General features: G+C 47.5%; 1 protein-coding gene across 1 annotated transcript in view; it reads right to left on the bottom strand.

The window, feature by feature from the left end:
• Window positions 1-15917, bottom strand: part of TMPRSS4 (transmembrane serine protease 4) — a 42081-nt gene that overhangs the window by 10736 nt on the left and 15428 nt on the right. The window contains exons 2-6 of the mRNA XM_021671187.2: window positions 13513-13546; window positions 9533-9646; window positions 4875-5027; window positions 3316-3445; window positions 360-461 (exon numbers count right to left, since the gene is read on the bottom strand). Coding sequence (XP_021526862.2) covers window positions 360-461; window positions 3316-3445; window positions 4875-5027; window positions 9533-9646; window positions 13513-13546 — 533 coding nt within the window. The remainder of the gene's footprint in view (window positions 1-359; window positions 462-3315; window positions 3446-4874; window positions 5028-9532; window positions 9647-13512; window positions 13547-15917) is intronic.

Here is a 15917-nt window from a genome sequence, read left to right as displayed (position 1 = left end):
ACAAAGTGACATTGGAATCTTGCCTATCGGGCAATTTATTAGAAAAACTACAGCAGTAGCAAAAACTATTTACTATCCAGATTGATGGAAAGGTCACATTATCCATCCCTCTGGCTTCGAGTAGGACAGCACACTTTGTCCAGCTGTCCACTGTGTTAAAAACAAGTCAACACAGAAAACCTCTCCGAAATGTGAGTCTGTAGCTCTTGGCATTGAGTGATCTGTCTGGCTGGGAGTTCTTCCTGATGTCTGCCTTACATTCTCCTGGCTGCTTGGCGTTCCAGGTAAGCTGGTTGCAGCCTGAAGAGCAGTGTCCACGTGTGGGCCTTCTGTAGGCCAGAAGGAGGCCCCTCACTTACCCACTCGAGTTCCGCACATGAAGCTCCTGGCTGTTTTCTGTTATTTCAACAACATCCAGATCCTGGTCTGGGCCAATCTCCACAGCTCTGAAAGTGGGTTTGCTGCTCGCATCAAGAGGGAGAGAGAGTTGTGAGCTGGGGGCAGGGGGCTGGAACAAGATAGCAGAGTTGGCCCCCACTCTCAGGAGACAGAGTGGCAGAGAATGCCTGGTGGGGAGTGGCAGGGGAGCGGAGGTAGTCTAGTCAGTGAAGATGGGGCCTGCCACAATAAAGAACATACCCTTGGCATCCCCTGACTCAAGCCTTGGTGCAGTGCTGATGTGACTTGCTTTCTTGGGCGGGGACTCCAAATTCAGAACCCAGAGCCCTGGAGAAGTGTTAGGGGGGATCTCCTTTCCAAACTCCTAGCTTTGTCCCTATTTCAGATATCCCAGCAATGTCTTCTGGTTCATAGCCGGGAAACAAAGAGGCATAGGGGCCCAGAATAGCTCCCTTCTCACCTGGGAGGGAGTTGGAATGTGGATATTTGGTTCTCCAAACAAGGCATCTAGTCTGACTTTGGTGGTGGGGGTATGTTTTTGGCCCCCTTAGAGATATTTAATAGAACAGGACTGGATCTGTCTTCATGTGAATCCAGACAAACATTTCTCTCAATTGGACCACGCTCCCTCTTTCTCTCTGCTAATCCATGCTTGCCTGCTTTCAAACCTTGGGTTGAAGTTTTTCCTCCTCCAGGAAGCCTTCCCTGATTAATTCCATCTCTCTGATTGTTCATTTACTACATCTGCCTCTTCTAAATCTCTTCCATCCCCAACCATGCTAGTAATGCTAGTAGAAGCTCTCCATGGAGGGCTGGGTCAATCAATGGTACTGGCGGATCGGTACATTCCCAGGCAGGAATGCTGGCACTTCTTGGGAGGACCCAAGTCTTGGACCTGGGAGGACTAGAGTCGGTTTTAAGAGTCCTCATAATCTAGGTTCTGTCCCTGGCTCTGGCACTAGTTTGATGTGTGGCCTTGGGCAGGTTGCATTCTTTTCCTGGGTCTCTCCAAGCCTCAGTTTCCCCCTCTCTAAAAAGATGTGTGGGGCAGGGCGTTGTGGCTCATGCCTGCAATCCCAGCACTTTGGGAGGCTGAGGTGGGTGGATCAACTGAGGTCAGGACTTCAAGACTGGCCTGGCCAACATGGTGAAACCCTGTCTCTACAAAAATACAAAAATGAGCCAGGCATAATGGCAGGTGCCTGCAATCCCAGCTACTTGGGAGGCTGAAGTGAGAGAATCGCTTGAACCTGGGAGGTGGGAATCGTAGTGATCTGAGATTGCCCCATTGTACTCCAGCCTGGGTGACAGAGTGAGACTCTGTCAAAAAAAAAAAAAAAAAAAAAAATGCATGGACCAGGAGAAGGGCCTCCAATCTAGAGGGAGGAAAGAAAGTAGAGAAATCTGAGACCTAGAAGGAGGGAATATGATGGAAATAGACATTCCCAGGAAATGGGAATTAACTTCTGTTCACCAATTCCATCCCAATGAATGATTCTGATGAACTTTGATTTTGTAAAGCACGAGAGTCAGGTGGTTTGGTGCCTTAGTGAGCGCCAAAAGGACAGAAATTCCAGGAGCCTGGCACCTTAAGAACCCCTGGAGACACCTGGGTTTCACCATCAAGCCTCAGCCTGCTGTGCTAGGTAGGGGATTGACAGGTTGACAGGCTGACGCAGCAGTTGGCTGGACTACAGTGGGGAGGAGGGGCTGGCCTCAGCGGGGCTGGGCTCCTGGCTGCGGGAAGAGGAGAGAATAGCAGGTTGAGGCATAACTTTCTCACTCTCCTTGAAATGAAGGTGGCAGGGTATGCTTTCTAGAAGGTACTGGAAGTTGCACCCCATGGAGAGTAGAGAGGAGCAGAAGCCTGATGAGCAGAGAAGAGAGCGGCAAGGAATTCTGATTAATTTGTAATGGCTGCCTGGAGCATTTACTGAAAAAGGACTTTGAGGCTGCATTAGGGATCCATGGGAGAGAGGTCTGTGATTGATTGGTGATGTCTGCCTGGTAGAGTTTTTTTTTTTTTTTTTTTGTCTTTTGGGTTTTTTTTGGCCTAGTCTCTGGGTCCAGTCTCTTAGAATCCTGAAGTTTGAAGCCTGCCAGAGATAGGTTATCTCACTCTGCACTGAATGCATGGGTTCTGCATGAGAATAAAGAATTACCCAGTCTAGAAACAGAAACACTATGAGAACTCCTAATGCACAAAAATTAGGGGTCTTGGGCTCAAATTCCAGCCCTCTACCTCCCAACTGCTACCCTAGCAAGTTACTTACTTTCTTTGAGTCTATTTATGAAATAGATAAAATAACTATCTTTTTGGTTTTCTGCCAAAATCAAATGAATATAAATATAAAAAATGCAAATTACTCTTATTATAATCTTACACCTTTTCATCTACTCCAGATTTGGAACTGCTTTTGAAATTTGCAGAGAGATCTGGGATTGCTGAAGATGGGGCCCCACTGAAATTAGACTCACTTAAGCTAAATCTTAACCAACGAAACTTTGAATAAGTTAATTAGGGTTTTGTATTACTGGGCAGGAACAGTTTCTTGCAAAGTCAGGACAAAGGAGTGAAGGTTGAGGGGTAAAGGAAAGGCCAGGACTGCATAGAAGCTAGAAGTGTGTGTGTGTGTGTGTGTGTGTGTGTGTTGGAGGACAGCACACATTCTCTCATTGGCATTCCATAACCATCCTATGAGGTTGGCATTACTTCCCCCAATTCACTCTTGAGGAACCTGAGCCTTAGGAAATTTAACTTCCTGTTGCTTATAAGTGAAATGCTGGGATTCAAAAGCAATTCTGCCTGGCTCCAATGTCTGTATTCTTTAGGAAAGAGAGAAGAAGGGAGGAAGGAAAGGGGGCGGAGGAGGAAAGAAGAGGGAGGGAAAAAGTAGAGAGACCCAGGTTGTTTACCTGCTGTAGCCCATCTGCCTACAGGCTGTCTCGGCCAGAGCTTCTGTGAAGTTGTCGAAACAGGCAGAGAACCAGTTCCCTGTGGCTGGGTCCAGCACCTGCAGGGTGGATCGGTCCTTGGAGAGGCGGACTGGGAGGAAAGGAACCTGGGTTAGATGGAAGCGGGGCATCTATCTGGCCCATCCCCCTCAGAACTCATCATGAGACCAGCCCAAGCTCCCCGAACCTAGAACTGGGGGTACCACAGAGCCCCAACACTTTCAACATCAAGGGAATTTCCTCCATTTGACTTTGTCTATTTGGGCCTCATTTTGACAGTAGCTAGCATGACCGGATGTCCTGGGGTCAGTCTCCATTTTGACCTGTTGCCCTGGCTTCGTAGTGCCCCTTTTTGATCTTACAGGTATCAGTTTTGATGGTCAATTATGCGGTCACTTTACCCAGTGACCATATACAACTTGTTTAAATTGTATGGACCGCATACCCATCCATGGTCCATATGACTGGCCCAGCCTGGGGAAACTTCTCAGAGAGGGACCTAGGTCCTTCTCCAGGTGAGGTCAGAGTGGGAGGTTGAGTGAGAAGTCCTATTGGCAGTAGGCTGACAGGTGCTCATGGGCATTTGACTTCTGATAAAGAAAGGGCAAATGCACAGGAAGTCACTCAGCCCTGCCCTCAGAAGCCCCATTACCCATCTCCTAGCTATCTTTTTTTTCTTCAGAGCCCAAGCACCAGGGGGATGAAGGTAGAAGAGCACAGTCCAAGAGAGAACATGGGTTTTATGCTCAAAACATCTCCTATTCATTGGGAGGACCTGGCTCAGTCCCGTCACATAGCGTATCTCAACAAACACTAATGAATACAAGGACTAATAGCTGGCGAAGTGGCTGAGTAGTCTCTTTTCTAGTCTCCTTGAAATACAGATCTCACGGAAAGGAGGAATGCCCCAAGGTCATCCAGTCTAGCTCTCTGCCTGAAACTCACCCAGGTGCAGCAAGAATGGGGCAGGCTCAGTTACAATTTTCTGTTTTTTCTGACTCAACGTTTGTTCATCAAATAGTTACTCTTTGCTGCGTGTTAAGTACTGGGATATAACGGTAGACAAGACATGGTCCTGCTCTCAAGAAACTTATACAGCTGGGTGTGGTGCCTCACGCCTGTAATCCCAGCATTTTGGGAGGTCGAGGCAGGTAGATCACCTGAGGTCAGGAGTTTGAGACCAGCCGGTCTAACCTGGCGAAACCCCATTTCTACTAAAAATACAAAAATTAACCAGGCTTGGTGGCAGGTGCCTGTAATCCCAGCTACTTGGGAGGCTGAGGCAGGAGAATCACTTGAACCTAGGAGGCAGAGGTTGTAGTGAGCCGAGACCAAGCCACTGCACTCCAGGCTGGGTGACAGACCGCTCTGTCTCAGAATAAAACAAAACAAAACAAGAACCTTATACAACAAGGATGAAAAGTGACAAGTAGGTGGCAGATGCTATGCAGTGGGTCATGGGGGCCTGAGCAGACCTCCTGCTGAGCCCACTCCTCTTCCCCCTCAGACCCTGCACTCACCTGCCACTGCAGGCCCTTCGGGGAAGCTCTTGACACAGTACTCCTCGTCCTCCCCCAAGGGACAGTCCAGTTCCCCGTCACACAGCTGGCTTCTTGGGATGAAGTAGAGGGGCTGCCCGCAGAGGAAGTAGTATTTATCCAGAATCAGCTTGACTGGAAGGCAGGTGCAGGGAGGGGCAGAGAAGGCTGAGGGTCAGGCTAGAACAGGGAGAGGCTGTGTTTTCCTGGAGATAGCGCTGGGCTCGCAGACATGCGTGTGTGAGTTCCAGGCCCAGTTTTGCTACTTGGTAGCATGTAGACTTGAAGCTTACAGACAAGGAACCTGGGCCTGTGCCTTAGCTTCCTTGTCTGTAAAGTGGAGATAGTAACACCAGCCCCATGCACACAAGATGTCTGAGGAGTCAAGAGAGGTCATGTGTGTGAGGGAAATCGAGAAACAGGCTGGTACCTGCCTCTTACCCACACAGTGCTGGCTTAGTACGCTCTGGTAACAGAGGAAGAACCCGGAGTCTGAAGACCCAGTTCTGAGTCCTAGCTCTGCCACCTACTGTGCAACTTTTTTTTTTTTTTTTGAGATGGAGTCTTGCTCTGTTGCCTAGGCTGGAGTGCAGTGGCGCCATCTTGGCTCACTGCAACCGCCGCCTCCCGAGTACCTGGGATTACAGGCATGTGCCACCACACTCGGCTAATTTTTTGTATTTTTAGTAGAGATGGGTTTCACCACGTTTGCCAGGCTGGTCTCGAACTCCTAACCTCAGGGGATTCACCCACCTTGGCCTCCCAAAGTGCTGGGATTACAGGCATGAGCCACCGCGCCTGGCCATACTATGCAACTTTATACGGATCACTTTCCCTTCTTAGTTCTCAGTTTCCTCATCTGTACAATGGGATGATAATATCTATAATATCTGCCTTATGGAACTGTTGAGAGCATGTAGTATGATGGTAGTTGTGAAAATGTCTCATAACTATCAAGTATAGTTCTAGAGTTTGGGTGAAAGAACTGTTAAATGATAAGAACACTGGACACATGGGGGAGGATCAACACACACTGGGGCCTGTTGCCGGGAAGGCAGGGGGAGGGAGAGCATCAGGAAATATAGCTAATGGTCACTGGGCTTTATACCTTGGTGAAGGGTTGATCTGTGCAGCAAACCACCATGGCACACGAGTACCTACGTAACAAACCTGCACATCCTGCACATGTACCCCAGAATTAAAATAAAAGTTGAAGGGGCTGGGTGTGGTGGCTCATGCCTATAATCCCAGCACTTTGGGAGGCCGAGGCAGGTGAATCACCTGAGGTCAGGAGTTCAAGACCAGCCTGGCCAACGTGGTGAAACCCCGCCTCTACTAATAATACAGAAATTAGCTGGGCATGGTGGCGGGTGCCTATAATCCCAGCTACTCGGGAGCCTGAGGCAGGAGAATTATTTGAACCCGGGAGGCAGAGGTTGCAGTGAGCTAAGATTGCATCATTGCACTCCTGCCTGGGCGACAAGAGTGAAACTCTACCTCTAAAAATAAAATAAAATAAAAGTTGAAGAAAAAAGTAATTAAAATATATAAATAAAAATAACAAAAATTAAGAAAAATAAAGACAGCTCTGTTAAGGGGTTGGTCCTTGGTTTTGTTTTGTTTCTGCTTACTGTCTTTGGATTCTGCCAGCTGCTTTCAAATTCTGTTGTTCTTTTGCCATCTTGGGATGATGGGAATATGTTCAGCGTGTTTAACCCTTCAGGGAACTGATACTTTAATATTTTTTTCTGGCTGTGCATGGTAGTTCGCACCTGTAGTCCCAGCAGTTTGGAATGCCAGGGCAGGAGGATCGTTTGAGTCCAGGAGTTCAAGATCAATTTGGGCAACATAGTGAGACCCTTGTCTCTACAAAAAAAATAAAAAAATTAGCCAGGCATGGTGGTGTGCACCTGTGGTACCAGCTACATCGGAGGCTGAGGCAGGAGGATTGCTTGAACCCAGAAGTTTGAGGCTACAGTGAGCCGTGATCACATGATTGTACTCTAGCCTGGGAGACAGAGCAAGACCTTGTCTCAAACAAACAAACAAGCTTCCCTTAGTGAAGACTCACAGCCCAACACCCTGGCAGGAGGGAACTCCTCCTTCCTCACTGAACTCTCTCTTGGCCTGATGCTCCCCTCTCCGGTCCAGTGTCACCCTGGGCTGGTCCTAAGAGTAGTGGCATTAAATCTAACAATGGTCCCTGCTTGTCACTGTGTCAGGAGCTTTCCATACATTTCCTCATGTAATCCTGGTAACAGTCTTGGGAGGGAGGTATCATTATTAACTCACATTACAAATAGGGACATGGAGAATTGAAGGCCAGGCTTTATTTTCCCAGGCCACATAGTGCTTCCAGTGTATAGCCAGGGTCCTCTAACTCCCTGGGGGAGCTTGAGATGCGATCTGCTAGCCCTGATGCTTCTGGCTTGAGTGAAGCCAGGGAAAAGGAGGAGCCATTTCTTTGAGTTTGGTTTATGATAGGAGCCAGGGTAACATAGAGTCACCCCAGCCTCCTGGGACAAAGCCGGGAGACAGTGTCACCAGTTGAGACTCCAGAAACCATAAGGTTGAGGGAGTCCAACCCAGGATGGATGACTGGGTTACGACCTCTGATTGCAGAATCTAGGATGTGGAAGCCATTTAGAACCTTCTGGGACAGGGAGTGTCCAGCTCTAAATTATGCTTTAGTGCCTGCCTGGCTTTCCCTGGATAACTTTGGCCCCCTTTCTCTCCACTGCGGCAGTGTGTATGCTCACGGAAAGCAAGCTCGCTTTAACATTAACCTGAACAGAGCAGGCTGGCAAGTCTGCTGGTGTCACTGCAAATCTCCATCATGTGGGCAGCCAAGGTCAAGGAGAAATGGCTTGGGGTTATCTGCATCTCACACCCATCCAGGGCTCCCAGGGCTTTGAGTGGGGTTTATGTTACGATCTGCATTTCTACCACCACAAGATGGAAATAGACCTGTTCAAGCAGGAGACCAGGGTCCTGTCCCAGCCTTGTCCCTGACTGCCACTCCGCCTCTCCGAGCCTCAGCACTCTTGTAGAAAGAGGATCAGAGGCTCTCTCAGTGTCCTCCAACCAGGCAGTTGGCTGCTACTGCTGGAAATGTCACTGCAATTACAAGTGCAGGTTCCTGAAAGGCCAGCTATTCCCTGGCTGCACAGGCAGTCCTGCCCCAGTTAACAAATGCATGTCCTGCATCACATTTCACCTGCTGCTGTGTGATGACACATTCTTTTGCAAAACTTAGTTTTTAGCCAGGTCCTTTACATACGTTATCTCATTGGTGCTCATGATGTAGCTCTGAGGAAGGAAGGACATTTTACAGGTGAGGAGACTGAGGGTACAAGGTTGTGCAGCAGCAAGTGGCAGAGCCAGAATCCCTGTCCCGGGTGTCCTGATTTCTAGTCTGGCCCCATGATTCCCAGTCTGGTCCCCAGTGCCCCACTCCCTGCTGTGAAAAGTTGTGGTCAGTAACCTGCTATGCTTATGTAGGTAACAAAGGCAATGACTCCATCGTAGGGTGTGGGAGCCGAAAGGGATCCACATCCCTGCTCCTTCGGTTGAATCTTCTTTATCACAGATAAGGGCCTGAGGCAGAGAGGCCTGGTCAAGACTACACTGGGCCTTAGGCACTGGCCATGGTAAAGGCTAAGCTGAAGGGTGCTGGGTGCTGGCTGCCTGGGGGGGTCTTCCCTGCTGCCTCCTCTTCTTCCCTCCTCACAAGCAGAAATGCTCCCTGTTCTTCCAGCCTCTGCTCAGAGCCACTCAGCTTGCAATCTGCAGAAGACAGGAAGGAGGAGGCAGAGGGCGTGGCGGCCCTGCAAATTGCCTGCGTGGGTTAGGAACATATGCCACTGTGCTCTCCCTCTAGAAGAAATCACCTGGGATAGAAGCCATCTGGAACAGATGGGGGCTGAGTTCATCTCCCCTTTCACTCTTAGAAGAAGTCTCTCTTCAAAGCAGAGGGTGGATACATGATCTTTCTTTCTTTCTTTTTTTCTCTCTCTCTTTCTCTTTTCTTCTCTTCAAATTCCTTTTTCTTTTCTTCTTTTTTTTTTTTATTTTTTAGACAGAGTCTGGCTCTGTCGCCTAGGCTAGAGTGCAGTGGTGTGATCTTGGCTCACTTCAACCTCCGCCTCCTGGGTTCAAGCAATTCTCCTGCCTCAGCCTCCCAAGTAGCTGGGATTACAGGCACCCACCACTACACCCAATTAATTTTTGTATTTTTAGTAGAGACGGAGTTTCACTGTGTTGGCCAGACTGGTCTTGAACTCCTGACCACTTGATCCACTCGCCTCGACCTCCCAAAGTGCTGGGATTACAAGCATGAGTCACCACACCTGGCCTCTGAAATTCCTTTTTATTATACCAACAATTTTTTTTCTGCAAAGCTTTATGCAGATCACCTGCCCCTGACTGTGGGAGTGGGGCCTGCCACTTACTGAGGGGGTGAAAGACAAGTAGAGCTGCCACTTACTGAAGTGATGAGGGTAGGGGTGGGGCTGCCACTTACTGAGGGGGTGAGGGAGGGGTGGGGGACTGTCACTTATTCAGGGGGTGAGTTCGGGTTGGGGGGAGTGGGCCCTGTCATTTACTTAGAGGGTGAAAGTCAGGTAGGGGCTGTCACTTACTGAGGACAATCACAATGATGATACTCGCCAGGCTCAGCAGTGCCATGATGATGGGGATCCCCACCTTTCTGAAGGTCTCCATGGGGGTACGGGATTTGCGCAGGGGGTTGACATCTGCAAGGGCATGGGAGACAGAGGGGAAGAGCATGCAGTCAGCACTTGGTGATCCCCCAAGCCAAGATCCGCACTTGCCTTCTGGCGGGTGTCAGGAATGCCTTGAGGACAGTTTTGGTTAATGCTGGGGGGTTATTCCTGCAGACTAGGCTTAGCTTCGTCAGCACATGATCACCCTGCCTCTTCTCACATATCCAGGCTTACCCATCTTTCACAAGTGCCCCTCAAAGGAGCCTCCAGGTCAGGCTGCCTCCCCCTTGTCTTGCCTGAGCCTGTCCTAGGACATTTCTGGGTTCTGTCTGACCCTCTCCTGCCCGGGAGAGGCCTGAGCCCCTGGGGCATGTACCCATTCACTGTGCTACCATTTATCCTTTTCCAGACCTCCTGACTTAGCTTTTGATTGAACATTAAGCTCCAGGTGGGCAAGGGCCTCCAGCACAGTGTGGGCTTAGTAGAGGCTTAATAAATACTTGTGAATGAATGCATTCTCAGTCCCACAAACAGCAAGTCCCCAACCTGGTCCTTATCTTTAAAAAGATTACCATCTGGGGGAAGAGCCAGGTGGAAGATAATATATGTTATAATAGAGACACCTTCAAAGGTAGACTGGGTTGCATTTAAGGTGGCACTTAAATGCAGGTGGGGAGGTAGGCACTGGCCCAGCTCAGGCAGAGGCATGGAGCTGCCTGGCGTGCCTGGGGTACCAGGGAGTAAAGGCAAGTTGGAAGGCAGGATGAGTGAAGGCAGCTGTGGAGACTCTTACACGCTATGTTAAGGAGTCTGGGTTTTATCCTGAAGGCAGTAAGGAGCCATTGAAAGTTTTTGAGCAGTGGAGAGATAGGATCAAATTAATTTTAGAAAGATGAATCTGGCCAGGCATGGTGGCTTACACCTGTAATCCCAGCACCTTAGGAGGCGGAGGTGGGCGGATCACTTGAGGTCAGGAGTTCAAGACCAGCCTGGCCAACATGGTGAAACCCCATCTCGACTAAAAATACAAAAATTAGCTAGGCATGGTGGCATATGCCTGTAATCCCAGCTACTTGGGAGGCTGAGGAAGGAGAATCGCTTTGAACCCAGGAGGCGGAGGTTGAAGTGAACTGAGATCATGCCATTGTACTCCAGCCTGGGTGACAAAAGCAAGACTCCGTCTCAAAAAAAAAAAAAAAAAAAAAAAAAAAAAAGGAAGGTGGTTGGATCGTTCATCAGGAACGAGGTGTATTGGAACAGAAGAGCCTGGGGTTAGGGAAACCAGGTAGGAGCTTATTGCTGTCTAGAACAGAGGCAATAATAACTACATTCTCCATTGCACATGGTTATTTCAAAGAGAAGGAACTTGGGAAAGGGAAAACTTAGGTAAAATTAATATCAGTAAGTATGAGAGATGCATTCTTTTAGGTCTCCTTGTGGGAAATAAACTGTGGAGGTGCCATGGGGACTTCTCCCCTGGGGGAGCTGGGGCAAGAATTCTGGAAACCCTGGAAAGTAATGGACCAGCTCTCCCGCCCTCACCTTTGCATAGCAGGCTCCCTCTCCTCCTCCCAGTCTTTTCTTCACTGTCACCTCCACAGTGAGGCCTTCCTGGATCTCCCTATTTAAAATGCAGCCTTCCAACCTTTCCTGTCCTCCTTCCTTGCTTTCTTTTCTTCCAAAGCATGTATCACCTCTCACATATGCTATATTTGACATATTTTGTATATTCTCCATCTCCTCCCACCCCTCCATGAAATGAAGACTAGTTGAAGATATAACTTGTCTATTTTGCTCACTGTTGAGTCCCTGGTACCTAGAACAGTGCTTGGTCCATAGCAATTGCTCAACAAATATTTGTCACATGAGCAAATGAATCGTTCTTGGCTCTGTTCTCTTAAGCACATCCCTTCTACTACCTACCTTCTTTTCTTTCTTTCTCCTCTCTCTCTCTCTTTCTTTCATGGAATCGGAGTGCAGTGGCAGTGGCATGATCTGAGCTCACTACAACCTCCAACTCCTGGGCTTGAGCCATCCTCTCACCTTAGCCTTCCACGTAGCTGAGACTATAGGCATGTGCCACCACACCCAGTTAACTTTCATATTTTTTGTAAAGACGGGGTTTTGCCATGTTACCCAGACTGGTCTCAGACTCCTGGGCACAAGTGATCCACGTGTCTTGGTCTCCCTAAGTGCTGGGATTACAGGCGTGAACCACCATGCCCGGCCCCTTCTACCGTTCTTACAGGTCACATGGTATTCTGCCTTGAATGATGGCTAATCACACGTCTGTCTCTATTTCTTTCCTCAGCTCCTCAAAAGCAGAGAATGGCATCCTGCCAGAGATTGGCACCCAATGAATGCTAGTATTAATGTATCTGTTGACAAAGAAAAGCTTAGGACACTTTGTGTTTCCCCAAAAGAGAGTTTTAACTTCAGACACAGAGGCCAGGTGGTGGGGAAGTGGACTGGAAGTGGTATTGCCTATCCACTATGACCTGGCACAAAGTAGCTTATCAGTCCTGTTTGCCGACGCGGTTTTTAAAGTTCCAGCAGCCAGTCTTCAGAATTATCCTCTTTCCTGTGGCCATGGCCATGATGACATTTTGTTCATGAATTCATGCATGATTTATTTATTGAGCACCTATCTCTGGGAACATGAGATTGGTTTGTTTTCTCGGAGAGTGAGTGACCCATGGGAGCCATGGGTTCCTCTGTCCAGGGCCAGACATTCTCAGGGAGCATCCACTTTCCTCACCAGGAAGGGAAGAGTTTTCATACCTAGTTTAAGTTAACGAAGCCAGTGAGCTATGAACAGCCTCCTTGCCGGCTGTTGCTCCTCCCTCCAGCCTGTCCTGCCCGCTGCTGCTAGACAGAGCTTCCTAAAAGCTTGCTTTCATCCTGTCACTTCCCACTCAAGAGCCTACGAGAGACTTCCACATCTGGCTTACATCTTTCAAAGTCAGTGTAATTTGGCCTCTCTCTCTGAGCCACATGGACTTCCACCAACCCCCAATTCTGCATAGGCATGGTCAATCCCCGGTCCTCGAGCAAATTCAGCTTGTTTCCTGGTTTGAGTTCTCAGGCTTGCTCAGGTGGTGGAGCAGTTGGCGCCCTGGTGTTCTTTGGGGACACCGTGGCCTTACTTTTCTTTTAAATTCCAAAGTATAAACTAGGCACCATTTTAGTTGCTAAAGATTACTTTGTTTGTGGTCGTCATTAACTCATGACCCAGAACTGGGAAATAAATAACCTGTCAAAGTAAGCAGGATTGGTCATTTTCTTACTGATCTGTTCATATTAATGTGTTCCTTGCTCATTTGTTTTGCTGATCCAGCAGGCTATCAGGAGTAGATATTAATGGTTTAAAGAAAATGTAATGGAAGAAAAATATCTCCTTAAATTTGGGATCGTTCTATTTATTAACTTATTTTTCTTCCCCTGGAAATCAGGCAAGCACTGCCATTTTTCATGAAAATGCCTCTGGCCAGCTTGTTCCTTGGAGGCATGGTGTGACTGTGAACTCCATGAGAAGAGAGACTTGGGCTATCTTAATTACTGTGATCGCCCAGCGTCCAGCCCAGGGCCTGGCACATGGCAGGTACTTACAGTTTTACTAAAAGCGTAAGAGTAATTGAATGAATGAATTGGAGAATCATTGCTTTGGGGATTTTAGGTTTGTTGGTCCTGTTTCCCCAGAGACCAGACCTCCTACTTCTAGAATGAATACTGGAGTGTTTGCTGAATGATGGATGGATGGGTGGCTGGATGTCACCCATGGCACCTAGCACTTTGGTAAGTGGTGAGGGCCAGGCAAGAGTGGCTTAGGATCGAGTTGGTAACTGAAACTCAGAGGCTAAGGTGGACAAATGAAGGCCAGACCTGAACTTACTTACCGAGGCTGTTCAGAGGTTGATCACTGTCAGGATCCTGTAAATGAAGGAAAAACAGTCAGTGAGTTGAAGGAGGGATCCTCTCAGGCTGGGACTAGCTGCATTCTTGGATCTTGTCTGCATTCCCTTCTCCCTGCTCCCTGAGTCTAAGTTGGCGTTCTCTGTGTTATCCAAATACCTGGTTCAACAGGAAACATTCAGTCATGTACCTATTTGATCTGTTTCAATTAGTTTACTAATTGTAGCAACTGGTTAGCAATTGTAGAAGCAACTGGTTGCTGGTTTGTTGTGTAAATTTTGAATTCCTCAAGATGATTCTGCTCCACTGTCTGTTTTTGTCAATAATCTGTCTATTTTTACTGTGTTTCTGTAAAATACAGTAATACTGTATTTCTGTAAAAACTTGAATAGACATTTTACAAAAGGGAATGCCCAACTGGCCAATAAGTACCAGAAAATGCTTAATATCATTACTTATCAGGCAAATGCAAATTCAAACCATGATAAAATATCTCTATATAAGCACTAAATGGCTAAAATTAAGAAGACTTACAATTCTGTGTGGAGAATGTGGGGCAACTAGAGCTCTCAGACCTTGGTGGGAGTGTAAATTGGTACAAATACTTTGGAAAATGGTTTGGCTGAATTCACTATTGCTAAATATACAACTATTTTATAATTCTATGATCTATGATCCAGCAATTCTGCTCCAGGGTATAGCCAAATGAGTATAAATGTCTAGCAAAAAAAAAAAAAAAAAAAAAAAAAAAAAAAACTGTACATGAAAAATTATAGTTGCTTCATTCATAATAGCTAAACATTAGAAAAACTCAAATGTCAGTCACTGGGAGAGTAGACAAAACTGTGATATTTTCATATAATAGAATATAATTCAGCAACAGACAAGAATAGACTAGTGCTAAAGGCAATGACATGGTTCAATTCCACAGACACAATGATGAGGGAAAGAAACTGGTCACAAAAAGTATGATTCCATTTACATAAAGTTTAAAAGGCAAAGTTAATCTATAGTGCTAGAAGTCGGAATAGTAGTTATCATTGGGGAGGCGGCAGTTAGTGATTGGAAGGAGCACAGTGGAGTCTTCTGGAACATTGGAAAACTTCTGGTTCTTGTTCTCGGCATTGGTTACATGGGTGTTTATACGTGCAAATGTTCACTGGGTGGTAGAGTTTAGAGCTGAGCGCCTTACTACATATATGCTACCGACACTATGATATTTCTGAGTGGTGGTCTTAGGTGGTCTTAGATGGTGGTCTTAGGCCACCATCGACGCATGTGCACAAATATGTGCAAAGGCATTTCTACTCACACCACTTCACGTGTGCACTTGTGATACCCTGCTTTTTGCCAGCTAAAACTAACTCTCCTTTCCCTGACTAAAAGTTGTTCAGGTTTTACGTTAGCCTTTTTGAGCTGAACAGACTCCATCTTGGCTTCTGCATTTTAGTAACCTTCTCCCCATCAAGTATGTAACTATAGTATAAAGCAAGGTCAGACTGACTCTGGGCACCCAGAAATGCCTCTGTTGATAAGAGGCCGAGTAAAGTGGTATCAGCAGAGCCTGGAAATGCAGCTGCAGTGAGCGCCCAGAGCCCGCCTTATCTCTAAGTTGTATGTCTTTCATGACAGCTGTACTCCTCACACTGGCACTGTTTTATTTCGTAGGTATCAGTTTTTCTTTTTAACTCTTTGCTTACCCTGTCTTTGTGAAAACTTTGTTTCAGCTAGGTTCCCCCCTTCCTGTTAAAACCAGTGTATAAAAGACCACCTAACTTTTTCTTCGGGGCCGAGAGAATTTTGGGCTTTAGCTACTCTCAGTCGCCAGCTTAATAAAGGACTCATAATTCATTCTCAGAGTGTGGCGCATTCCTTGACTTGCTCGGGTACGACACACACAGCCACACAGAGTCACCTGCAGGAGCCTCTGACACAAAGGCTTGCATACAAAGTACATGCACACCCTTTGTGCCAGGCAAAGGTTAAAGGGAGGGTGCTGTCCAGGTTCACGCCCTCTGATCCCTCCCCTCGCTCTCTCAGGCCTCCCAGAAAGCTTCCTTCTGTTTCTTCATTTTCCAGGTCTGGTCTGGTTTTGGACTCCTGGGCTAGATGAAAGCAGCTGCCCTGCCTGTGGTCTGGGTCTCCACCCAGGGACTTGCCTGCCCTATGGTGCTGAGGTCATGACCCACCTTGGTGGTGGTTGGAGGAGTGACAGGACCTTGTACATTTCCGGCTGGAGATTTTTTCTGTTCCTCTTGAGAGTGAGAGGGCCTTTTTTAATCCCTGAGTGGGTGACCCAGATTAGATCCGGAGGGAGGGTCCCCGGGTGTTGCCTGCTCCCTGGCTAAACATAGTGGACACAGCAATTAGGAGAAGCTCTTTCTTTTCC

Source organism: Aotus nancymaae, unplaced genomic scaffold (genome assembly GCF_030222135.1).
Source record: "Aotus nancymaae isolate 86718 unplaced genomic scaffold, 86718_ANA_hifiasm-v0.15.2.pri h1tg000012l, whole genome shotgun sequence".
Taxonomy (NCBI): domain Eukaryota; kingdom Metazoa; phylum Chordata; class Mammalia; order Primates; family Aotidae; genus Aotus; species Aotus nancymaae.
The sequence above is the reverse complement of the archived record's forward strand: the minus strand, read 5'-3'. Positions and strand labels throughout refer to the sequence as shown.